The sequence below is a fragment of the Drosophila takahashii genome, chromosome 2L (genome assembly GCF_030179915.1).
Source record: "Drosophila takahashii strain IR98-3 E-12201 chromosome 2L, DtakHiC1v2, whole genome shotgun sequence".
NCBI classification, from domain to species: domain Eukaryota; kingdom Metazoa; phylum Arthropoda; class Insecta; order Diptera; family Drosophilidae; genus Drosophila; species Drosophila takahashii.
In genome coordinates this window covers 4,214,041-4,241,706 of record NC_091678.1, presented here as the reverse complement: position 1 = coordinate 4,241,706, position 27,666 = coordinate 4,214,041, and the positions used below count along the sequence as shown (strand labels likewise).

Sequence of the window (27,666 nt, the reverse complement as noted above, 5' to 3'; positions counted from 1 at the left end):
CGGGGCAACAATAATAAAATATTGCATATTTTGCGGCTACACCAAATCCAAGGCAAAGCAATCCGTTTTATGGCACTTGGCACGAGCATATTTACTTTGGCCTTAAGCTTGCCACAATATTATTTATTACACAGCTCTGGCACAGATTTTAATCGTTTTCTACGGTCTTATTTATGTATTCGAGTATTCGTACAAGCATTTTGAAATGGCTTTACAAGTCGATTTGGGTTGTATTAAAATATTGTTATAATATTAAATTGGAAATTACTTATCAAAAGTCAGTCAACTGGATAAATATCTAAAATAAGAAAATATTTTTTTACAGCATACTTTTAGACACCCTTTTAAAAGATTTTAAGACACATTGATTTTTTGTTTGCCATCAAATCCATAATAAAAAGTAAATTAGGGTATTTCCATTTTGTAATACCTTTAAAATCCAGTCCCTGGCATTTCTTTAGTTGTTTATGCTCAGCTGGTTGCGACGTCGCTTTTTCCACCCACTTTCCAAGGCCCTCTGCTTCCAATTTCAAAGTAAAACTTTAATGGCAACAAATGCTCCCCCGGCCAGGACCATCGCCATTTTATATTTGATATTTTATTACATTACATTTCCCTGGCTTATTACATTTTGGCTTTTAAGCTGTTGACACAACTTGATTTCCGTGCGACCCGGGTTTTCAGGCAGAGAACGAGGAAGATTGAGAGGGAGAGTGGCCTGGTCAGTTTCCGTACATCCGCCCACCCATCCAATCCAACTCGTTTTGTTTCAGCCTCTCCCCTTCAGACAGTTTCGACTTTTTGCCTGCCTGCCTGCCTGGGTTTTCACTTTTTGGAAGTTGGAAGTCTGCCGGCTGACCCAGAAACAAAGTGTGTCTAATGGGTTTCTGTTATGTTTTTTGACATTTTGGGAATAATGTTTCCGCTTCCGGTTTAAGGTGTGCTGCGCTCTCCCGCACTCGAACTCTCGTATTTTGCTGCAATTTCCGTCTGTCCCCAGTTGGGGCCAGAAATAAGGTCAGCTCTTAAGCTGCAAAAAAAAACAGAAATGTGAAAAAGTGAAAAGTCATGGAAATTTCCGCCTTTGCAAATTCTTTTGCCCTGCGCAAGAGATCAACATCAAAGATTTGCCATTCCGATACTGCCAGCTAATTTCAGCGCCGTAAACATGACAACCTAATTATTTTTTCCATTCCACCCACTCGCGGCACCGCCGACTGTGCAGCTGTGATTAATGGAGGAAGCTCGACGGCGACATTTGCATACGAAATTGAAAATAAATATTTGCACTGATAAATAAAAAGGAGCCAGCGACAGAAGGGAGCAGCTTGCTAATTGCACTTTGACTTTTCGAGCGCGTCCTTTTCCGTACACAGTGGCGTCGTAAACAAAAAGTCACGACTATGGGAAGTTCTGTACTCACTAGGTTCTTCTCAAATATAGTGGGTGTTCAAATAAATACCCAGTATGAGCTGTTTTAAAATTGAATTAATCTAGCAATAAGTATAAATCACTTTAAAAAGGTGTCGAACAGTATGCAACAATTTATTTGTGATTTTTCTTGCATACTTTTAGACACCAGAATAAGTGATATTAAAAGCTTTCTGATGCAGTTTCACACTTGAAATTAGTTCACGTTTATTTTGATACAATATACCCAAAAGTACCGGGTATAAATACATCGTCACGATACGAATTCCATTGTAGATACAAGGACAGATGGCTCGCGTCTGGCGCAGGAAAATTAGCAAAGTAATTCGCGACGCCAGCTGAGGAGCCTTTCGTCAGGACCTTGAGGCCTCTTCATGTCAGCAGACAGGACACGTCTGGAGGGTGCTCGATGTCCTCGTTTCGCTCGCTTTTCCCGCTTTCCCTCGCTTTCCCGCTGCCTTCCGGCTGTCCTCGTCTTTGGCGCCATTTGATTAATATATACTTGCCGCTCGTCGTCCTGTGATTGTCTCGCTTTATTTTCGACAATCGAAATTAATTGGACTGCTTGAGGAGGTCCTGTCTGCGCTTTGTTCTCAACTTTTGTCCCAACACCTGGCGGCGTCTGTCAGGGTTAACTTTGCCGCGCAACTTCGAAAGGAGCCCACACAGCCAGGAGCCGTGTCTGCAGGGACAACAAACGCAAAGCTTAAAATGCAAAAATCAATAAATTTAATTAAAGCGGTTATTTAAAGTATCGGCAGGGAATTACGGGATTTAAGGGATGTCATTAGAGAACCGGGGAGCGGTAAGCCCGTGTCTGTGTAGCGGATATATGTTTAATTTCATTTGAATTATGTTTAAATTGATTCAATTAACTTGTTCTTTTGCGGCTACGGGTTGTAGATGGGTAAAGGATTTTGTGTTTTATTTGTTTTAAGGAAACTAAATAACGAAAAAGCGATTATATGAATTGATTGACCTAATAATTAAAATATTTTTATTTATAAAAAAAATGTATAAAAGCATAAAAGTTCCCTGAAGGCAATATTTAAATTTTTGTAATATAGGTATATACCTAAATTAAATCTATTTATGATACCTACTGGTTTTACATATATTAGCGGAAAATGGAATAGAATGCTAGGTACAAAGTCAGACATATTTTAAATGATAAGTGCCAACCAAAAACAATGTAGTTCCCTGAAGGCAATTAAAGGTTTATAATTCTTAAATAAATAAATAAAATGTTTAAATAGTTCCTAATGCCAATGAAATGTATTTTGCTTCGATTATTACTGGCTGTATATTAATCTGCCTAATTTTACCTTTTGAAGGCCATTTCTATTTATGATGGGTTCCCAAAATGTTAATACCGATGAGTTGGCAAAAACATTTAGCTATTTTCATCGAAAATCACTTTGGTATTTTTGGGGAAATCATTATATTTAAGAGGCATATTCCGGCAAACTATCGCTTTCATCCTCGACAATGCCAATCAGTTGCATCCCCTGGGCCAGAGAGCCCATTATCATAGCCGGCAAATGACGGCCATTCATCCGACCCTTCCAAAGATGCGTATATAAACGTATCCCATATATGAGCATGTGTATTCATATTTACTATTTGCGTGGGCATTATTATCGTTATTAGAGCTCATTAGCAGCGTCATTGCGAAGCCAAAAGAGGGCGACTCCTTGTATGCGTACTGGTTGCTCCGTCAAAGGATGTGGGTGGGTTAGTATTAAGTGTGTGGGACTGGGAGAAGCTATGATTCCATCAGCTTATAGGTACAACAAAAAGCGAGGCTGGGCCCGAAAAGATTATTGAATGCGAGCTAATTTGGCTCTTGGAACTTGAGCTTGAAATTTGGCTTGATAGGGCATCTATGATCTATGCCTATCTGGATTGTTAATTGAAGCTGTTTACTTAGAAAACTTGAATTTTATCATTAAATATCGTATTGTTGGCCTATTCAGAAAGAGATTTTTCTAAGTTAAATATATGTTTTTAATAACCGTAAGACCAAAAGAATAAAACCGCAAATTTGGTAGTAACAAAAATTCATCTGGAACTAAAGGAGGTTTGTACAGGTGCTACAGTTGAGGAAATTCAAAGCAACGAACAGGAAGAGCAAACAAAATTGTCGCGATGTCAGATAACTAAGGGAAAAACCTTTGTCAGCCTTAGAGACTGAAGTATAAAATGATGTTCAAATGTGTGTGTATTTAATAAATATTTACAAAAATATACTGTTTTTCATACTTGGAAAAAAAAATTCAAAGCAATTTTATAAATGTTAAGCCAATTATAATTATAGACTTATAGAAATATAGAATTATAGACTCAAGTGACAAAAGTAAGATAATATCCACAAAAAAGTTTTATAAATTTAACTCAATTAAATATTTTACAAACTGGGTTTAAAATGAAAATTTTTTCTAACAATTTATGGGATTATCCTATTTTACCTCAGTGCATTGAATGCAGTCCGCCGTTGTATAACCATTGTCATTTGCAAACGGTGCGAACTTAATTCCTGTTATACCACCGCCTCCCGCTGCCATCATGTGAATCAGAATCTCAATCCGTATCCGAATCTGGATCAGAGTCGCAGTTGCCGTCGCCGTCGCATTCGCATTCGCTGTGTACATACGTGGGCGAAATGCCTGCCGGAAATCGTCTGCAATGTGCGAGATAACAATTTTCGTGCCCTGACCAAGGCAGTTGGTCCGAATATCCACCCACCGAGTGGATGGGCCACCGACCACACTCATTATTCGTAATGGCGCTGATGGTGATGATGACAACAGCACCGCCATGGCCAACACCACTGAAAGATGAGCAGATGATGCGGAGGAATGGGGTTGGTGTTGGGGTTGGAGATCCCCCCAAACAGGACAATGGGAATGCCTTTGCCGTATTCTGCATTTCAGAGCCTGTATTCCTGTATTGCATGCTCCGTTTCGGTTGGCAGGACGATCCAGAATGTCGTCGTAACATTTAATTTCCGTCAGCGGGCGTCGGTGATTCGGAAGGGGCTCTATAGATGGCCTCCACGTAGACACAACATGTCTGCGGCTAATATAAAACGAAGAATGCCATGACAAACGAGTTCAGCCAGAGCAGACACGCTGACCACAATGAATGAAACTACAACAACGATGATGATGGGGACGATGATTCCGGACATTTTGCTCCACTGCGGCAATAATCATTAGGCACGTGCATTAGGGTTTGTTTGCATTCAACAGTTTTGATTGCTGATTGTACAGGGGTTCGATGGCCGAAAATAGCTGGGTTTATTGGGTGAAAGCGTCTGCTATAAGGGTAATTAATTCTTAATGAACTGGTGTTTAACCAATCGAATACGAGTATTAGTCATATGTCTTATCAAGAGTTTTAAAATCAACTATTAAGGTCACTAAAAGTGTGCCACACTAAAATGTATGTCCCTTTTTTATGGCATACTTTTAGGCACATTTATAAATGATTTTCAAATCCTAGTGGTTTTGTTAAATCTTTAAAATTTAATTCAAACATTTTTTTGTTTTATGAACCTTTTGAAATTTTAAACAACAAATAAAATTTTATGAGTTCCTGGCCAAATAATTAAAATTCCAAAAATCCCTTTCAAATGTATTTAAACAAATTCAAAAAATTCCTTGCCGCCTTTACCCCTCACCTTGAATTTGCTAACAAAAAAAATTAAGTAATTAAATCGTGCTTAAGGCCATCAGCAACGGCAAGAAGGAAAACAACAACAGCGGCAGGATAAAAAAGGAAAATATGTAAATGTTGTCATAACGAAAATGCCGCAGAGAATGGAAAATGGCCCATCTGGACGAGTCGGAGGACCTGCCTCCGTGAGGATTAAGTGCTTTGTTCTTGCCGTTGCTGCAGGAGGAGGCTTCGAGAATGAATTTCAGCATATATTTTATGACACTCGACTTTTATATTTATATTCTGTCTGTCTGAATGTCTGACTCACTGTAACTTTCTGTCTCTGTCTCCCTTGCAGCATGTCGCCGGCTCTTTCCCACAAGGACTACGCAGGACTCGCCGGCTGCTCGGCACTCGCTTTTGTCCTGTACCTAAACACACTTAACGCTGGATTTGTCTACGATGACAGGTGAGAAAAATTTAACCGAATTAAAAATTCCATATGTCAGCAGGTTGACGAAGGTAAATGGTCTGGTTTGGTCTGGTTTGGGTGTCTGGTCCTTGGTTCTTTGGCTTTTCCGCTCCGTTCTGCCAATGGCCAGGAGCAACGTTTTGTCGCCGAAAATGACAAAAAAAAAGGCAAGCGAAAAATACAAAAGTTTATTATTAATTGTGCGCCAAGTGCCGCCATTTATTTGATAAAATCACCATCATAAATTCTCGGCTCGCCTAATTGTAAAACTTGAAGCAGACCAGTTGCTGGCTTATCGCCTGGGCATTGTTGATATATATACGCTGGAGATCGAGATCCAGTGCCATTGTCAGAGTCACAGTAAGAGTCAGAATCAGACGGCGACGGAGCGATGGAGCAAATTAAAAAACAAAATGTTGATTTATGCCCCTGAGCTGGGCGAGTCCCAGCTTCTCCTTCTTTCTCGCACTCACCTGGCCGCATTGAAATGCTGCAAACGCAAACGAAATTACCCATAAATATCAAAAGTCATGTACAATGGACAGGAATTTCCCCAAGGACTTGCCCTCCGCCTCTTTTCACTCCCTTTCTGCCCCCCACACAAATGGTCTAGCTTTGCAGCCAGGATTCAGGAGTCAACCCGGTGAGCTTTCTGACCATTCCGGCAAACAAGTGACTCCTGTTCTGCTCCTGGCTCAACTACAATGCCGGCGTACAATTGTCCTGGCGGAGTTGGAGAATGGGAGTGGGCTGGGCAAGTTATGCACAAAGTGCTCAGCTCGATGCCTTCGCTGTAGCTCGTTATTTTGTGCTGTCCAGAAAACAAGCGCAAAACTTACCGCCACACTCACAAACACACACACACACAGTCGGGCAAATAATAAACGCAACTTATGTAACTCAGCTTCCCCTTTTTGCCACACGAAAGTTGTATGCGAGTTTATGTTTTTTGCTCGACCGGAAGGTCCTGCGGTCACTTTCACGCAGTTGCCAACACCAGTTGGAACCGGTCCTTGGTCCTGGGCACCGTAAGAAAAATTCGAATTTAAAAATAATATTTCTTTTACATTTACAATTTTTTGAAATATATTTGCCAACTTAACTTACAATAAGGGATTGCAATATTTTTTATAAAAAGTCTACTTATTTAAAAAATTGTTAGAAATAAAAGTCTGCTGGTCTTTATAAATAACCAACTCAGATTTCATTATAAAGTTTTTAATAAATAATTTTTATACAAAAATGTCTTCTATTTCACATATCCATTATATTTAAAATTTTTCCCAGTGCCGGAGCCTACCTATCGGCCGGTTCGTTCGTATGCTCTGCGGTCATCCCACAACATGGCCACTGTGACCACACGAGCACAAGTTATTATTGTCAAGCCGGGCCAGACAAAACATGATTTATTAAATGGCAGAATTCCCTTCAATTTGTTTCCTATCAACTGGAAAAAGACCAATGGCTTCGCTTGGTGAAGGGAAAGAAATTATTTTGGCACAGGGGAAGCTCCGAGGCTCTGTTGTTGGCAATTGTTAAAGAGAGATATGTGATTTTAATAAGTTATGCTTGGCAATTTTTTGATGGAGTGTGGTGATCAAGAAGTTTGCCAATAATTGAACTAATGGGCTATAATTATGTGTGATTGGTGGCTCACTCTATTATATTTAATAGAAAGTTGTATATAATATGTGTGCCTAAACTTTTTAAAGAGAATTTTGAATCTTTAATAGCCCTGCTTTTATTGGTCACCCGATTCACACCTTCAACTTGATATACTTCCATTTTTCAAAAAAAAAAAAAAAGGAAAACCTTGCCAAACATCCCCCAATCTGCAGTCTTACAATAATTTATGTGCCGTATTAAAAGGACAGCGACAACAACAAAGCAGCAGCAACAGCGGCTGTAAAAAATCAACAACAGCAGTAACAACGTTACGTATACGTAATTTTGATGGCACACAACCACCGGACGCTAGGCACTCTTCACAAACGATGGGTGGATGGGCGGTCGAGTGGGTGTTTGTTTGCAACCAGAGTAACAGAATTTTGTGCTCTTTTTTCTCTTGTACCTACCTATATAAAATCGAAAATTTTCACTTTACATAAGCACAACGGCAGCAACAAATACAAATGTTGTGGGTAGCCAGGAAAATGGTTGCGGGGGAAAATGGAGGGCTGGGCACAGAACGGAAGGCAAGAATGGTGTCCACATTCGGTGCTGATGCTATGATATATTGTCTTCAACAAAAGCCAACCACAGTCCTGTTTGGCTGTCCGTGCTTTTGTGTGTGCGGCTGATGTGAGCCCCACAGTGGATTAGGTGGTTAAAATAAAATATAATATTTTTAAATATTTTTAAAATGTTAATCATATATTTTTTAAAAATCAGTCATCTTTGTTATTTCCACTAAACATTAGCAAGATATTTAAAATAGATGACAAAGTATCTTTAAGATAACAATTAGTAAGCCGTAAAACTGTATCACCAAAAATTAACATGATAAGTAAAGTTAGGTCTAAAATATTTCCTAATTATTTTTAATGTATCATAAATATACGACTGAAATTACTAAAATTTATATAAATAGATTTCTTTATTGAATAAGTCGCTATAAAATGTATAAAATTATTTTACTTTTTTTATGTATTACCAAGTTGACAATTTTTTTATTTAGTACACCATTTAAACAATTGTTTCCACTGTGCATCGTGTGTGTTGTGGCTGGCTGTTCCTCGATTGCCTGAGACTTGGTTCCTGCTCCTCTTTCTCCTCCTCGGGATCCTGATCCTGTCTCTGGCCTGCTGCTCGAGTTGAGAGTGAAAAGCGAACGATAACGGCAGCAACATGCCGCACTTGTAAGCTGCTTGAAGCCTTCCATTGTCGTTGTTATTGTTGTTGTTGCTACCTACAGAGCCCTCTAAAGCCCCCAACCCCTCACATCCACCCACCCCTCCCCCTCGTGTTGTTGTTGCCACTTCCGCTGTCGGTGGGTGTTGATGTTTTGGTTGTTGGCCTTGCTATTGCTATTCATTCACTAGTTACGATGATAAAGCACAAAAAAGGGAACTGCGGAAATTCTGCTGATGACGATAATGTTGACGCTGACTTCGAGGAGGTGACTTGGAGACCCCGAGCATGTCGGGAGTTAAGCCCATCTCCCATATTCGTAATACCCGCAAATAGAAAGCTTTGTGTGCATCCGCCCCGAGGTATGCAATGAAATTTCTTTTCAATATTTGAAAGTTACCTTGGCACCGCCTTGCAAATGAGGCGTAGAACAATTTTCGGTTCGTTTATGTTCTACGGGAAGCTGGAAAAACGATTGCAGCCCCAAAAATAGTAGAAGCACTAGCCCAGAATTTCCCACGGGCACATAGGCAAAACAGTAACTGACATAAGATTAGGATCACGTTAAGATCTACGTTTTTAGGCCTTATAATTAGGAACGAACTAAAAATATGCAGTTCAAAAGAAGTAATTTCATTTTAAATTGTAAGTATATCCCCTTTTGTTTTAGAGTTATCTCAAACTATATTCCAATCTCAATTTGAGTATATTTTAAAATATATTTCAAAGGTGTCGAAAAGTATGCAACAATACGTTTTGTACCTTTCTAAGCTAATTTTCAAGCAAAAGCATATTATGAAAAATTCTGAAAAATCGTATTTGATATTTTAAGCTTTCCAAAGACATTCTGTTGTAATTCTAAGATAGACCACCATGGTATTTTACCCACAACTGTGCATAGCATGCGAGTACTTTCCAACTTAGCAGCTCCTTCATCTGCGTTCTGTGCTTTTGCTTTGTGCTCTTCCGATAAGAATTTGTTTGCTCTCGACGACATTTTTGTGGCTGCTTTGGCGCAAACTAAAAGGGATCGGTTGGGGGACGGAAAACGGGGGACTGGATACTTCGGAATGTCAATTGAAATTGAAGTGTAGATGAGTGGGCTCCCACACCCGAATGGCACTCACAGAAAAAGGCACCAAGGCACCACCGACGCAGGTTCTCGGCAATAAGTCTGCCTTATAGTTGGGCACGTCTCTGCGGCGAATTTGTAAACCCAATTTGTGGCACCACCTTCCAGCACCACATGCACATCCTCTTTCTTTATTACCTTTTTCTGGCATTGAAAGAGCTGAACGCTGAACGCTGAACGCACACACTCGTGCAATAAACCTTGCCACAATTCATATTTCCGGTCACCCATTCCATGGCATTCAAATTCGAATGATAAATAAAATATTAAATTGAAAACCGAATTTTTATTCAAAATGCTCTCTAACTTATGTGTTTGCATTTGACTTTTCTTTGGACTTTCTTCCCTCCTCTCAAAGCCCTCCAGGCATCGGCGGATATGTATTTGTTTGCACAACCTTTGAACTTTCGTATACCCCAAAAGACCCTAAAACTACAGCCAGAGGCAGAAAAAAGATAAAATAAATATTCCTTCATTATTTAACGAGCTGAAATTTAAAATGCAATTTATAAATGCTAAGATACCTATAACCTTTCAAACAAAAAAATGTACATTGAGGTGAGGGAAATCAAACGAATTTTAATAAAATGTTCAAACAAATAAATATTGAATGGATATTCCAAGCATTAACAAGCAAATATTTACGGTAAATACAAATATTTTAAATTTGGCTTGCCAATAAAAACACGTTTATAAAATTCATCTCAACTTTTGCTTTCAAACCGTTAATTAATTAAAGCCTACATTACGTAATTTATACTCTCTTAAAATGAGAGCAATTCAAGTCACCGAATCAGTTGACATTGATAAATATATTGATGCAATATTGTTTCTGGGACAAAACTCTGCTGAAAACTCAGCTAAAAGCCCTCGGTAAAGTTGGAAAGTTAATTAATGACATTTACTGGGTACATCTAAAAACTAATTATGCATAAAATGGTCAGGGTATTATTGCAAGCCCTCTATAAATTGCCGCAAACAGGAGCAACAACGCCGATAACAAACTAACCCTGATTATATGGCTACCTGACCCGGAGCCACTGTGCCGGCCAAATCGATTAGGCCAACAAGGAGCGCTACAACGGCGAGGCAATTACCAAGGACCTGTCCGCCATATACAATGACACAGGTCCTGTTTGTACACAGATATAGGTGTATATCCCTGTATACATGTATATCGGTGTGTGCTGCTTTACAACAGAGGCACAAAATACGCCAACAAATCGGCAATTAATCAAGCCGCAAGTGCACAGCAAGGACGAGGAGGGCGGCAGCTCGGAAAAAGGGGCGGGGCTGGCGAGTCAACTGTCGCTTGGCACTTTAACAATATTTATGCCGAGTGCAAAAACAAAAGGACAATAAAAATGGGCAGACATGAAATTACTAGGAATACCAAGCTTTTAAATACCCTTCTTTAAAATTGTATAAGCTTGTAAGCCATAAACTTAAAATAAATTTAATAAAAACATATTTAAGAATTATATTTTATTTTTATATTTTAAAATATTTAACTATCCTTGTTTATTGTTCATGTTTTAATGCAAATAACCCACTATATAATCAACATACTCTGTCCCAAAGATTCAACCAATCCTAGTAAAAGCAAAATAAATAGGACAAGAGGCGCAAGCACAAGTGGTCCCATAGAATATAGGATTCAGGACTCTCCGATTTCGTGTAGCAGGAAAGTCGAGACGAAAGGAGTCAAGTTGAGGAGATCCGGCCACTTTGGGCCACTGCAGATGGGAGGTGTGAGAAATGAGGAGATAGACCAGGTCCTGGCTGTACAATTAATCATTTTAATTAATTGGACAGGTGTGCCACAGGTTGTTCGAGGCCCATACTCAACCGAAGTAATGTGAGCCGTGGACACACAAGAAATAACGACCCACAAAAAATCTGCGTTAAATATAGCTTATTACTACAAAATCCCAAGCAGTTGTTTTGAAAATAAAATAATTAACCAATTAACTAAAAACAAAACAAATACTACACTTAAGATAATATTATATTTTAGATTTAAATAAATAGTAAAAGGATAAATCTATACTTATTAATTTTAAAGATATATATTAGACATCTGCATGAATAACAAAAAATACATATTCGAATTGACAATGTTCAAAATGAGTTGAATGAGTTGGAATGTGTAGGAAAACTGGCTTGAATAAATAAGTGTACTGACGTATTTTTTATAACTTTTGTATCTTAAGTAAATTTTTCTTAGTGTACCAGCATAAATATAATATGATTTCTTCTTGTATCCTTGCAGACGCGCCATCTTGGCGAATGGAGACGTGACAGGATTTCACCCAGCGGCGCATCTTCTGCGGAACGACTTCTGGGGCACTCCGTTGGTGGACAGTGGATCCCATGGCTCCTGGCGACCGCTGTGCGTGCTCAGCTTCCGGCTGAATTTCCTGGCAGGCGGGATTACGCCCATGGGCTATCACCTGGTCAACGTTCTGCTCCACTGTGTGGCCACGTGGCTGGTGTTCCTGGTGGGGCGCACACTCCTGCCCACTCGGATTGGAGTCCTGGCCGCAGGAGCTCTTTTCGCCGCCCATCCCGCCCACACGGAGGCGGTCGCCGGATTGGTGGGCAGGGCGGATTTAGCCGCCTGTGTTTGCTACCTGCTCAGTTACCTTTCCTACCGACGGCACATGCTGAATCGGGAGTGGGGATCTCTGGTCCTCACCATTATCCTTGCGCTGGCGGCACTGCTCTGCAAGGAGACGGCCATCACGGCACTGCTCCTGTGCGGACTGTGCGACATCCTGTCCGCAGTTGGACGGGAAAATGGTGATAAGGTGAGCGAAAGAACCTTTTTCTAAGGGTTTGGTTGGTAAAATTTCACCTATACGGATAGTTACGAAACTATAAAAAATAGTTGCATGTATTTTGTCTTTTTTTTTTGGGTGTGTGTCTTTGCTAATTGTGTGTTTTTGTTGTTGAAAGTAACTATTTAATTGGTAGAAACGTTTTTGTGGTTAAGGACTGTTTGACAATTATATTGCTTAATTTTACAAAGTTTTTTTGTGTGTAGAAAGAAAAAACTCTAAAATGAGAAATGGGAAAATTTTAATATCTATAGCATTTTTGGAAATAATGTAATAAGTCAAGAAAAAACTTGTTTTTAAGAGATAAAATTTACAAATACTTTTACTAAATGTTCCTAGAAATTCTTCAAATGAATGTTGACAAATTTTACATTCTAAAATATTTTTTATTTTCAGCACCGTATTCGATCGCTAACAATTTTGGGATTTAGCCTATTGTGCGCAGTGTACTGCCGCCTCAGCCTGCTGCCACGCCCCTCCACCGCCTTTTCGGCCGCCGACAATCCGACGGCCCATGAGTCCTGTTTTTGGACGAGGACTCTCACCTTTTTGTACCTGCCGGTGGCCAACTTTCGACTGCTTCTCTGGCCACAGGATCTGAGCTTCGACTGGGGAATGGAGGCAGTGCCGCGGATCAGAACGCTTTGGGATGCCCGAAATATCCAGAGTGTTGGTTTCTACGGATCCTTGTTGGCCGTTCTGTGGAAGTGCTCTGGATTGCGCCGCTCAGCCTCATCGATGGACTTTAAGGAGGTGGCCAACATTTCGCTGCCACTTTTGAGGCGATTAGGTGGCAATAGCTGCCAAAAGTGGCTGGGCCTCACCTGCGATTGCCACCATCAACTATCCGCTCCCAGCTATCGTTTCACGGCATCCACATCCACCTCCTCCTCCTTCATCTCCTCGAAAAGCTCCTCTTGGCTAGCTCCTTTTATGGGCATTGCCTTCCTGGTGCTGCCTTTTCTGCCCGCCAGCAATCTGCTCTTCTACGTGGGATTCGTAATGGCCGAGAGGGTGCTCTATCTGCCCAGCGTGGGCTATTGTCTGCTCTTTGGCCTCGGTTTCGGTAGTCTCTGGCAGCGGGCGAAGGACTCCAGGCGATCCAGGACGATGCTCTTCTGCGGATTGGGTTTGCTCCTTGGAATACACGGCCTTCGCACCTGCAGACGCAACTTGGATTGGCGGGATGAGGAGCAGCTATTCCGCAGTGCCATTGGCGTGAATCCACCAAAGGGTGAGTGGCTTTATTGCTATCCTGATTTTATTATTCAATGTGGCAATTTAAGATTGTTTTACAATTTAATATTTTGTGAATCTCTAATATTTCTTGGAATTTTTTAAGTTCTTAGTATTTAGTCATAGTCATTATAACCTACATTTTGTTTCTTTTGTTACCACAAGCTAGTGAAAGCAATTAGTTAATCGAGATTAAAATGACCTTTACTATTTTATTATTTTAAAAATCAAGATAAAATATCTTATTTATAATATTAATTTTTTGATTGTTTAACATATAGTTTAATAATGGTAGATGTAAAAATCTATTAAACAAAATGTATTCAGTTCTATTTGGTATAAAATGAAAATGTACAAATCAATAATAAATTGTTTGTAAATGTTTTGGGTAATATATGTAATAATCTGCCATATAAATAATTAAATTATGTTATTAAAGAGATGTAAAAGTCGATAATAAATTATATTTAAATATTTTTCAGCTCTAGGCAACCTGGGGAGTGTCCTCAGTGCCCAAGGAAGATACGAGGAGGCGGAACTGGCTCTGAGAATGGCCCTGGGACATCGGCCCACCATGGCCGATGCTCACTTTAATCTGTGAGTAAACGCTACCAAACATGTGGTGGCCATTTAAACCCCTTTACAATTCGAAGCGAAACTCGCGCCTTAGCCGCGCAACATGAGACCTGAATCCGCAAAATGATGTCAGTTTTTTGCTGGCAGCCCTTTTTGAAAATTCAAAAGCTCAAAGTGAATGGCTGTCGCGACCTTGGGCATTGGGTGGTGGTGGTGGTGGTGCGATGGCGGTTTGGTGGTGGCGGTTCCGAGGTGGGTGGCTTAGGGAGCTACTCTTAATGCCGAATGGCAGATGCTTCTGTAGTCGCTGCTCTGTTTCCTCTTCCGTTTGCCGGCAAAAACGTTCGGACAACATCTGAGAAAAAAGCGACAAAAAAGTGGGAGGAAGTGGGTGGTTGGGTGGTGAAGACTGCCCAGATGCATCGCGCATACAAATCAACTCGGTCAGAAACTTTAGCTCCGGCGCAGAGGGCACATGTTTTGCATCTTTTGGATGGCAATTTGCATGCACTCGGCAGCCATCAACAGCAAATAGCTGCTGGTTTCAGCTATTTTTTTCAGCCGCCCACAGCCACGCCCCCCGGAAAACCCTTACCCTTTCTTTTTTTGTACTCGCCTGTTGTACCAACTCCTTTTGTACCTTTGTAAGGGGCAACGGCAAGGGAACCTTTGAAACAATACGACTGAAATGAATGCAAGAACCATTGCGCACCCTAATCCCCTGCAGATATGCTGTTAATTAGGCCAAAACTGAATGGGTTTTCGAGGGAAACTCAGATTCTTCGAGATACTCGGAATTGCTGGCCGGTTGTTAAGTACACATGGAGTTGTAATTTGCACTGGAGGCACATGTTCCATTTAAATGGATGCCGAGAAAGTTTAGATTGAGCTTAAGATTACTAGAGCTGCATTCAGAATTACTGACTTAAAATTAGCGAAAATGGGGTTTGAAATCACTTATACAGGTGCCCAAAAGTATGCAATGAAAAATTGAATTGCACATTTTTGGACACTCTAAGAAGTTATTTAAAAATCTCAAAGATTTCAAAGCATTAGTTCTAGTTAAATTTGTATTCTGAAAGGACCTCCAATTTTTAGATAGCCTTCCCAATTTATACCGAAATTTATATAATCTATTTCGTCTGCGATCTTTATTCCCCCAAGTCAAACACGTACATTAAGCGTACATCAATGCAATAAAGCAGCAGCTGCGACAATTGCATTCCTCGGCATTCCGAAACCATTTCGCTTGTCTAACACAATAAATAAACAAAAGCCCCGACATATATAATGTCCTACACAAGCATAACAACAATAACATATCTGCGATTTCAATGGGATTCTGAATGGGAATGGGAACTAGAATAAGAATGGAAAAATAGTAACAACAAAGGAGAAATTGGCATTTCTGCTTACAAGCTGCACTTGATGCAACAATATGAGAAAATAAAACTGCTGACGCATGACGTTGGCATCCTGCTTAGCCCCTTATCCCCCGCATTTCCCAGCCGTTTCCCAGGCTTTTTCCTCACCCCTTTCTCCACATTTTCCGAGGCCAATGACACTTCTACTTTGGACATATAGCAGGCACACTCGGAGCCAGCTTTGGATAGTCATAGTGCAATTTACTCGTTGCATCGACGCTAACGGCGACCGCCAACTGAGAACGCTGGGCCCGGACTTTCCCATCCTCGAAAGCCCCATTTTCCCCTGGGATTTTGACTGTAGTTTGCTGAAGAGGGGGGATAAACCCAGGGCAGTACTATGCATTACGAGAGAAGCGCAAACATGCCAACGCTTAACGAATAGCACTCGACGCCCCATCGAAGGGCACCCTGGGCGGAAAAGCGGAAATGCTTGTCAAAAAATATGTGCAGTAATGGGGAATTCAATTAATATGGCAATCAACGATGGCGACCAATCTCAAATTGCAAAAATTAAAGTCATGGGTTTTGGAAAAGCTAAACAATGAACGTTAAATACAGATTACTGTTAATCTCTAAAGTATTTCCCCTGCATAAATATTTTTAAAGCCTATAAGTTACTCTCATCAATATCAGTATCAATTCCGCAATTCTTTCATTATACATATTTTCTGACCAGCCAAAAATTTTCCGCATTGAAAATTTATTGTTGCATATTTTAAAGACTTTTATTACAACTGTAAAATATTTTTATATAGTTTAAATAATAAGTGAGACCTAAAATTTATATCCTTGCCTTCGCAGTCCTTTGTGATTTTTCCGTCTAGCAACTACTGTAAAATTGGTGAGCTGACTGTTCCACTCCTTTTGAATATGCAGGACGTCATTTCCACTGCCGGCCGCTCCTCGAGCTCCTCGTTCTCCCCGCACTTCTCACACTCACCCCAAAATCGCCGCATGTCCTTGCAGGAACTCGCAAGCAGCCGTTGCTCATACGCCCTGTTGTCACTATTGTTACTGCTGCTGCTTTTGCTGCTGCTGTCGCCTTGCCGCTTGTTGTTGATTATTGTGTTTGACATAATAGGCTTTACGCTCCAAAAAAGGAGAGCAAAAGACGCACAGTATAAATCCTTTCGCTTTGCTTCCTTGGCAAATTGTAGGTAAATCCCCTTTCGCTCGCTTGCCAAGTCATTTTTCCAGCTTTTCCCGGCGGGGGGAATAAAAAAGCTGCTGAGGAACAGAGCCCCAGCCCAATACAAATAATTGCTGAGAACTCCCGAGAGCTACGGACAATGGCAGCATCTGGGGAACTTCGGTTCTTCTACCTCCCATTCATGAATCCCATAATCGTTCTCCGCCGAATTGCCTTCGTTTCGGAAAAGTGAATGCTAAAACTATGGAAAACCGGGAGGGGGAAATATTTCAATGCAGTGGGGCATTTAACCTCGTGAGTGTATTAAGCGCTTTGTTTCCACGAAAGTCCAGTAATTCTGTTTTTCCTCATTTAAATAATTATTTAACCAGAACATTTTGTTTTACTCGTCCTGGCTCAAAAAAAAATCGCCCCTTTAAACTGCTTATTTGTGTGGATGTGTGTTTATATATGAGCGGATTATCGGCTTACGGCAGACTGTTACATTAATGCTCATATTGACGATTATTTTTAACAAGAAGTTTATTTTTTTATGCCCGACTTAGTTTTCTAACAATAAGCGAGTGGTTTAAAAAATTTATTTTATATATTGCTCGATGAAGCGTGAAAAATAGAATTAAAAAGGGAAGAATGAAATAGGAAACTGTGGGATTTAAAGCAAACAGATTATTGGAAAAATAATATTATGATTCTTTTCCTTACGTTCCAGCACAGCTGTGCTAATGCAAAATGACCTGTTCGTTTTAATTCTTTTTGATCACTCTTATTACTAGCTAAATTCCATTTACTTATCCTTTCTAATTGGGTAACAAGCTCCCGGGGTAGAACATCCAGCCGCACCGCAATATCCCTTATAATCCTCCGGAAAGTCCCTTGAAAAAAATATGAAAAAGCCAAGGGAAAAGAAAGAAAATATAACTGTTGACGGCTTAGATAAAATTTCAAATAATGTCAATGACATAAAAGCAAAGCGCGAACTTCATAACTGCTAAGGCTTCGCTGGCCTGCAGGTTATTAACTTGGCTCAAAACGATACAAGAGACTTGGACGTTGGACGATTGCAGAGGGTGAATGGCTTGGGATCCGCAGCCGGATCTCTGGCCGCCGGCACATTGGCCTCTGACCAAGTCCAAAGTGGTGGGAAGCCCGGGCAGAGATTTCATTTTAGTGCTGTGGAAAGTTTAAAACGCTTTTCTCGCCCACTTTCCCCCGTTCGAAAAGCCTGCGTTGCCTTTGCAGCTTATCGAAAAGTTGTCTGATTGAATTTTTGCCCTGTCCACTTGCAGAATGCAGCCTCTTTTACATGGCCTCCCGCTTACTTACACTAAGGAAATAGGGAAATCTAAAGGGAATTCTTTTGGAAGATGTAAAAAATTACTGGAAGGGAAATTATCAAATATTATCTATAACAATCTGCTTACTAGAAGTGTTCAATTTTTCAAATTAAGAAAAAATATTCTAAAACAAAATAAATCCTTCCTTAAATAACCACAATATATATAGCCCATTAAATGCATTTTATAAATTTAATAATCCACTTTAAAACTAGAACACAACAAACTATGCAGTGTTGCGTTTATTGAACTGAAATGAGGGTGCTCAAGCCAAATTGTTGCATACTTTTGGACACCTTTTTAAGTGATTTCAAAACTCTGGTTGATTTTACAGTAGTTATTTCTCCCAGACTCTGCAGCTAGCTAATCTAAAAGTCTGAAGAGGAGATTGAAACATTTACATTATGAAAGCTTTAAGAGCTTGCCAGGCTGTGAAATTGTGATGGACCGGGTGGTGTGTCAGAATTTCCGTTTTCTAATCGAAAATCAATGCCAGGTGCCCTTCAACCTCCACCCCGAGGACCACCCGGCTCCAAGGCTCCGGGGTGCCAGTGCGTCGCGGATAAGCAGCTGTTTGTACATTATTTACTCGTAAGCCATCAATAGCCGGCGTATCTCTAGCCGGCACCTTGCGCCCTGCGGCTACGGATTTTCAGTTCCCGCCACGTGCCACCTCCTCCTCCAACTGCCGGAACATAAAGCATCCATCCGACGATGGATCCTGTTGCTCCTTGCTGCTACTGCTGCTGCTGCGCCAGTCAACTGTCGGGGATTTGTTGTGCTCCTGTGCCGAGCGAGGCTGCTCTGATTTTTAGCTGCAAAATGCCACAGCAAAGGATAAGTTGAGTGGTGGTGGGTGGTAGTGGGGGGTGGTGGGAGTTAGGGGGTGGTAGTGCTGCCACTGACGGAGGTGGGAAGTCAAAGTAACAGGCAGCCAAACACCAAAACCAAAAAATCACTGAGCTGTATAATTCGATTTCTCGTTTTCACTCTTTCTGCTCGTTTTATTTTCGTTCAGTTGCTGCTGTTTGCTTACCTGCACGAAGAAAAAAATAACCAAAAAGAAAAAAACATCAAAATAAATAGAACAACATGGCTTGTTTTTCTTTTGGCCCGAAATGGAATAGTATAAAATAGAATACTCAATATTCAGTTGAGCAAATCCATGCGTTGTTCGGTTGCAATTCGCATGCATTCACTTGGCTCCTTTTTGCTTGTTTTATTTTTTTTTTAAGGGGGTGAATGTAAAAATAGGGAGTGAAATTGTGGGCAACGAGGGATTTTCAACATGGAATGTCGAATGGCTGCTCATTCGAAAATAGAATTTAAACAAATTCAGCTCTGCATGCGGCGGCATATGCGAGTGTTCATTGAAAAGTTTGCTCACACCCACTCCAGAGTTTAGTATCTGGTGGAAAAGCTAATCGGCAGATCCAAGCGGTTCGGTATGCAAATTTGTTGAATAAAACTAGGGTGGCTTTGGGGAAAAAAGTTCCCATATTAAAAGTCATCTCGGGCTGACAATGTCGATTTTTCTGTTTTTCTAAAAAGGGTTCAATATTTGCTTAACTCGACAAAATCAACAAATTTATTTTATTTTTTTTTTTGGTAATTTAATATTTGAAATCAAAGATAATTTTATGATATTTTAAGCTCACATGTTATGGAAATTTAATAAAAATAAATAAACTGAAAGTCATACATACCTAAAAAGTAATCCAATTTTGTTTATTTCCATTGCTTATATTAAAACCCAAACATAACATGCATTTTTATTTTTTTTTACTAAACGGCGAGTCAATTGCTTCTGTGATTTTGTAAATTTCATATTCAAGAAATTTATATGGAATTCAATTTAGTATAATATATTTTTTCTGCATACACATAAATACACAAACAGTCTTTACAATCGGCCCTCTTGTTGATTTTATGGCCCTGTCGCTACTCAACACAAAATTTCCGAGCTCGCCGTTTTATTTGAATTATTTTGTTGCTGCTGCAGATGTGGCTGGTTTGCAGGAGCAATCTGGTCCCGGGTTTATTTTGCACTGTTTGGTAGCGTTACATTCTTTTGGAATGCTGCACACAAAACGCTGCCTTTATTTAGAATCACTTATCCATGCATACGATCCGGCGAAACTTTGTGTTGTTTATATTCCGGGGGGCCTCAGACATCCGGGTTTTCGGGGGATAACCACCAGACGACAACTGATACACGTATGCATATGTGCGGGATATTTGTTTGGGGACCGAGATGGTTGAAATTGAGTTGAATGCTTCAAAGAGCTGGCCGTTGATTGAATGAAGCCGGCCAGAATCAACTTGAAGGTCAGCACTCTGCAATTAGTCCGTGGAAACCGCTGCAAAACAAACACCAAGTTAATTTACTTCCCACTGCATCCCTCGAGTTAAGTAACTGAACTTTCCCTGGGCTTCCCTTTTCCATTTCGCACATTTTTTAAACAATTTTTTCTATGACTTCTTCTGAGTGAAGAGCAAAAAAGTACGAAGAGTGCTCCTGAAAGTGCAGTTCCTTGGGAATTCAAGTGCATTGCAGGACTGCCGAAAGAATTTAAAGTGGGGGAATAGCTTAAATTAAAGTTTGTAAAATATTTCGTAATAATTTAAAGTATATTTTTTCCTCAATTTTAGAGGCGTGGTGCACCAGAGGCAACTCAACTTTAGCTCAGCTGTTCCCTGCTTTCGCCGGGCCATCGGATTACGTCCCCAACTGGCGGCGGCGTACTTGAATCTGGGCACATCCCTGATCTCCCTGGGCGACCATCGGCAAGAAGCCATCTCGGTGCTGCGAACCGGAGCTCGACTGGAGGGGATTGGGGTTCGGGATCGAGGGGCCCACGAGGAGGCCCGCTACACCTGCTACCTGCAACTGAGTGTCCTTCATCGCGCCGACGGGCGACTTCAGGAAGCTGCATCGATGCTGAGGGAATCCCTTAAAGCTCTGACTTTGCTGTCCCAAAAGCAGAGGGCTGTACTGCATCTGCGTCTCGGCGAAATCCTGGCGGAGCTGCAGGATTGGAAGGAGGCTGAGCAGCAGCAGAGATTGGCCCTGCAATTGCAACCGGAGCAGGGAGCAGCATATGTGACCTATGGCCAGACACTGGCCAGGAATGTAAGGGCCAGAAATTGTCATCTTTATAATAATAAACCTAATAATATTTTATGAAACTTACAGGGCAGTCGACTTGCGGAGGCAGAGTCCTGGTTCAAAAGAGCCCTGCAACTGGCACCTCTGGAGGCCAGTTCTCATCACCATTATGGTAAGGAAAAATGCTATAGAACTAATGTTAATATGGAAAAACATATTGAAAATAAATGGTATACAGAAAAAAATTCGATGTCATCTATACCTTATTATCAATAAATATCCGAAATGATTAATGTCAAATTTATGATTCAAACATATCAACTTAATATTTTATCATTCCATAAAAGCTATAAAAATATTGTTTTAAAATTCCAAATGTAGTATTTTTTGAACAAATATTGTAAAATAAGATAAAAATAACCTTTATTGATCTTTAAAAAATATTATATTAACCAGCACATATTAATCTGATATTAAAATTCAAAGATGTGGATCTTAAATTTATTAATTCATCTACTTTTTAAATATTATTAATTATAAAATATTTTAAATATTAAACAATAGGTATTTTACCTTTCCCTTTTAGCTGACTTCTTGGAGCAGCAGGAGCGCCATCATGAAGCACTTGGCCTTCGCCTGAGAGCCGCTGCCTTGGCGCCCAACGATTATACCCTGCAATCCTGCGTGGCGGATGCACTGCGTCTGGTGAACCGCCTGGCCGAAGCGGAGCTGTGGTATCGAAAGGCTGTCACCCTGCAACCACTGGCGGCCCACGCCCATGCCAATCTGGGCGCCATCCTGCAGATGCGAGGCCACCGAAGGGAGGCAGTGGAGTGCTATCGAAGGGCCTTGGAACTGCAGCCAGGACATGCCATCAGCAGGGCGAATCTGGCCAAGATGAATCTGCACAAGGACACCAATGAATGAAAAATGCTGAGGACGTAGGCTTAAATAAATTGTAGATAGGAGAGAGAGATTATCAAATGATTGACGGCATTGTCAATATATTTTTTAACAATAAATAATGAAATGATTGCAATGCTCTTTATATTTTATTTATATATTTACTAAGGAATGCCCTAGATTTTCAAAATATTTTGCTCTGAATGCAACAATTTAAGTCGCATTCCCTTTAACCACAATTAGTTAAGCCAGCATTATGTGAAAATGCCAATCTGTTGCCGACGCAAATTCCAGAAAGCCAAACCCACGCGGCAAATTATTTCCATATCAAGTCGCTTTTGGGTTTCATCTCGGAAAACAGAGCCAGGTGACGGGGCCGAAACGCAGACAAAAGCCCAACGAAACCAAAGATCTTAAAGCGATTCCCCAGCAGAGGCAGAGACAAAGCCAAAGGTCCCGAAAATAGAGTGGGTGAGTCAGTCAGTCAGACGACGGATGGCAACGTGATAATATCAAGTGGCTTGGGACAGAGGAAAAACCGCAGCAACCTGAAAAAGGGGTGGTGAAAAAAGGGGTGGCGGCCAAACGAAGAGTTTCATGCGAGAAATAGTGCTTACTAAGCATTAAATTATAATTAAATTTTAAACAATGAAACTGAGTTAGGGAACAGGACGCGGGGAGCAGGGCCCCAAAAAGGCTCTTAATCACAAACATGCGCAGCCACTTCAAAGGTGAGTCCTCAAAGTCCTCGGTCCTCGTCATATCAATGTGGAAAACGGAAAATGGAATTGCCTAGGACCAGGACGAGGACGAAAACCAGGAGCAGACTGGCTGGCTAAGCATATGCGCATATAAATTAACATAGACACCCGAGTATTTAATTAAAATTCCATCAGCCGCACACACACACACACACGGCTAGCCGAATATGACAGGTGTATGTAGCCCAGGTAGACACACATTTTAGCGCTAAGCCGAGCAGATGCCCCTCGAGTAAATCCACCAAAAACCACACACACACACGTCCGACGAAATCTGCGAAACGCCTTTGGGCCCTCGTCAGTCGGGAGTGCAAACAAAGGGGCAGCCGGTGCCCCTGCCCCAGTAGCCCCAAAACACACACAAACTCCCGGTTTCGCCCAAAATCCCAGAAACATAACCGACCGACCCCATCACTGGGCAACCCTTCAATAAATTGCACTTCAACAAAAGGATGCACCAAATAATTGCAGCTAAAAATGTTTTGGAAAACAAAATATATTTTAGAAAAAATATTCCTATTGATAAAAAAGCGTTTTTGAAGAGGTTTCAAATAATTTTTTGGAATTTAGATTTTTAACTTTCCTTTTAAAGACTTTATGTCGAAAATTAAAATAATTCAAAACAATAAAAATTGGTAAAAAATGTTTTCTTAGTTTGAAAAGGATATTTATTTTGTAAGAATTATGCTTTTCTGAATACGAAAGGTTTAATATTTTCTAGCTATAACCTTAATTTACTAACCATTTTTAATTCAGTATCAGTAGCACTCCCATTCTTTAAGTGTAGCGATGGGCGGGAAGTTGGAAAACAGTTGGCGCGGACAACTGCCGGTGGCTGTGGTGCTTTGGCAGCCTCGATACTGACTGATGAAGTGGCACTTCTGACACCGTCTGCCCCAAACACAGAGCTCCGATGATTATGATGACTATGACTATGATCGGGATGAGCACGGAATCCTAATTAAGTCTAGGCAGTCAGGTAAGGGGTTAACTGCCCTGAGAAGTGGGCGAAGGCCTGCAATTCCATAATTAAATATGGATTTCAGAGATTCAAGTTTAACCAACTGAGCCCCTTGACATTCAACAGATTTGTGCGTATTATTCAGGGCAATGGAGTGGACCTAATACCACCGCAATCAGAAAGGAGGAAAAGGTGGAAAGAAATAGTAATATAAATAGAACTAAATTACATTCAAATATTTAATAAACAGTCATAGTCTTTTGGAATTTATTAGTTAAAAATGTATTCTAACCAACTTTTACATAACTTTTAATTAGAAATATTTCTTATTTACCCAAAAACCTCAAAAAATGTCTGTGAATAGCCATTCAGTTGTAATTAAGTTGTTCAGTCAAATATGGCAAAACTTACAGACGTGACTATTTCGTACATAAAACCATAACCAGCTCCATATGGAATGTCACAAAATCCCCATTCGTCGTTTGTGGGTTTTTGGGTATAACACCCCCATCCCAAAACCCTTAAAAAAACCAACCAAAAAGGCCACCATGGTGCCAAAATCCTAGTCGGCAAGTTGCCCAATGAGTATTTAATGCGTCAAACTGTTTAAATTTCTATTGGATTTTTTGTTTGGACTTTCCTTTTGACTTTTGTTTTGGCCACAGATGTTGTTGTTGTTGTTTCGGATTGTGCAAAAAGTGACGCTCGGCTTTCAACTTTTTGACCATACACGGTAGAAGAAATGCTTATACGACACATACAGCAGCGGACAAAATGCTGGATAACAAAAAAAAAATAGAAAAAACTTTTCAAAAAAATATAATATTAAAGGTAATTTTTTATTTATTTTGGTTTTTATTTGAAATCAATTTTAATTTAATTTTAATTTGTAATTCAACATTTCTACAAAGTAGGCTAATAATAAAATTATATTATTTTCACCTCAACTGTAACTGACACACATACTGACATGCAGACCACGCAAATGGTCATCCTGTGGAACCATTTATTTTCCACTTTGGCCAAGAGACCAAAAACAACAAAATCATGCACACACGGAGATACCCGCACATGTAGCACCAAAGTGCCATAGTACCATAGATGTATCTATGCGGGGGAGCGATAGGAAGAGAATCGGAATAAAAACTAAAGTAAAACGAAAAGTTTTTAGTTAGCTTTTGATGAGGGTCAACTGGAACTCAACGGTTCTGTGGCGCAATTTTCAAGTGCCCCTCCTCCCTGGACCATCGACCCTCGACAAAAAAAAAAGGATGACACACAATAGTTGGGACATTGTTTTTGACATGACTTTCTATCAAAAACAAATTTGTCCTTCTTTGTCCTTCTATTATTTTGTATTTTCCATTTCCCATTTTTTCGTCACAAATCGAGTCGGAATATGTGAGGTCAAAGAAGAGGGAGAGAGCAAAAAACAATGAAACTGGGACATTGACAACTTAATTTGTTGAATTTGTTTACAGGTAAAGTAATAAATTCGAAAAGCAAAATACAACTTTTTTTTACCATTTGTGTGCAAATATTTGAACATGTAAGCCTTTTGAATGAAACTTTAACTGAGCAATAATAGATTCGTATTTGGAATACAAAATCCTTTGAGCTCGCGTATCCCGTTTTAATCCGGATTTTTTATGTTTTTAAAATCACTTTTAAAGGTGCAACAAAGTATGCAACAAAATATTTAATCCGCAAGCTAACGTTTTTTCACAGCATACTTTTCGACACCTTTATTAGTAAAATCAAATAGGAAGGATATTTTCTTTAATTTTTCATATTATAATTATGTGATCAGGACGCTGGAACTTTAAAATCAGAGCAAGTTATTTGTAAACAAGTATAAAATATTATAATTTATATACTGAACCTTGATGCATTTGCTGGCTGCAGTGGCCACAGCGGAAAACCGCAACCAGACAGGCAACAAAATGATTGCATCTGACGCATTGTAAGCCGCAATCAGAAGACGCAACAAAAAGTTGTGACGATGAAATGTGCAAGCCCATAAAATCAATGCAACGCCCACAAACACGCACTCACCGGGGGGTCCTCGAGTGGGTGGTAAAACAGGGGGGGTGGAGATAGGTTGGTGCATGAAAAGCCGCACGCAGCCGCTGTCAACTGCAGCGATTCTGTCTGGGCGTTCGGAGCAACGCCAGCTGCAGGAAAAGCCAAGCCAAGCCGGTGAAACCAACTAGCTGGCAGTTGATTCGCGGCTTCTGCCTGCCACCCACTCACGCACTTCTCTTGGTTATGGCCTCCTCTCAAACAATTAGGTGGAAATTTAATTTCACCAATCGCATGCAACATGCAACTTAACTTTCACCCCGACTAATTGCTGGAGAAAGTGAAGTCCTTTCGGGGTTAGCCGCCATGTCAGCATCAGTTTGCCACTAAAAAGCCAAGCCAAATCGAGAGCTAAACGGGGGCACAGGGCTCCTCGTCTGACTCCTGCTCCAAGTGATGTATTTTTGATTGCAGCTGCTGGTCGAAAACACAACAATCAGCTGAAATTGCGGGGGCGAAGCGGAAACAAAACGCAGACAAAATGCCAAAGCACAGAGGACAAAACACAAAGCAGCAGCAATCATCATAACCTGTAGCTTCAGGCCAAGCGTAACCATCATCCCCAGGAAAAATCAGTTGTATATTCGAGTTTCAGATATCCTGTAAGGTTTATAGATTTATAGTCTGCTTTTGAGGGCTATTTGAATTTTTAGAATTAAATTAAACATTTATAAAACGCAGAAATACATTTTTAGTGCTCTGAAATCACTTATAAAGGTACCTAAAAGTATGCAGTGAAAAATATATTTCTTAAAATAAATTATTGCATACTTTTAGTCGCAATTCTTGTGATGTAATAACTCCTTCCGTGTTGTTCATCAACACAACATACTCTTTTAATCCCCAGTTACAGGGCATACAACTGGCGAAAAACAACTCCAAGTTGCTGTGAACCCAAGAGCGAAAGTTCACACCGAAATTGAAACCCGAGGACGGAATCTGTGGCATAATCTGAGGCGCAAAATGGAGATGACAATAAATTCGATTCGATTTCGGTTTTGATTTAGTTTAGTTTCGCCGAGTTGTGGGAGTATCATCATCCTTGGATTACCAGGCACCCGAGGACCCAAAATGGTGATGTCGAGATGCCAATGATGATGATGATGATGATGGTGATGGCAGCGATTGTCGCCTTATGGCGAAGGGAAAGTAAACACAAATAGATAACAGACAACAAATAAAAAGCAGCAAGGCGAAATGAAAATAAGACAAAGCACACACAAACAGCCAAATAGACGGACGGATGGTTCGCGATATTCTTGGTTACCCAATTCAGGGACAGGGATAGGGACCAAGGATCCGAAAAGCGCCCAAGGACCTCCGCAGAGCAGGGCCATTGGCAAACACATTCGCAAAATCCCGCTCAGCTTAAGTTGGCTTTGAAATTTTGATTGAAAAAATCAGGGAGAGCCAAGGAAGGGCGAACGAACTAAGTCAGACACATCCCTCAGAAATGGGCGACAAATAGCGAATTGTTGCCATGGATTCCGATAATGAGGGAATGGCGAATGGCGAATGTCGAATAGCCGGACAATCTTTGCTCAATAATTCATTTCCATTTCCCCGACTGTTGCTCGTATTTTGATTTGGCTGAATTCCAATTATAGAACCCACTTCAGCTTAGCCGCTTTGTCCAACTTGGCTGCGACTGTTGATTCGCAGAGATAATTCCGGAGGAGCAAACATAATTGGAAATGTAATGCAATGAACTCGCAAAACGAAAATAATCTCGAAACCGCAAA

At 40.5% G+C, this 27,666-nt stretch overlaps 1 protein-coding gene across 1 annotated transcript in view; it reads left to right on the top strand.

Moving 5' to 3' along the window:
- Tmtc1 (Transmembrane O-mannosyltransferase targeting cadherins 1) overlaps positions 1-22,256 on the top strand; it is a 48,605-nt gene extending 26,349 nt beyond the window's left edge. Inside the window, exons 3-9 of the mRNA XM_017151348.3 lie at positions 5,450-5,560; positions 11,818-12,355; positions 12,782-13,619; positions 14,104-14,218; positions 20,761-21,241; positions 21,305-21,389; positions 21,804-22,256. Coding sequence (XP_017006837.3) covers positions 5,450-5,560; positions 11,818-12,355; positions 12,782-13,619; positions 14,104-14,218; positions 20,761-21,241; positions 21,305-21,389; positions 21,804-22,144 — 2,509 coding nt within the window. The 3' untranslated portion in view covers positions 22,145-22,256. The remainder of the gene's footprint in view (positions 1-5,449; positions 5,561-11,817; positions 12,356-12,781; positions 13,620-14,103; positions 14,219-20,760; positions 21,242-21,304; positions 21,390-21,803) is intronic.
- Positions 22,257-27,666: the final 5,410 nt, after the last annotated feature.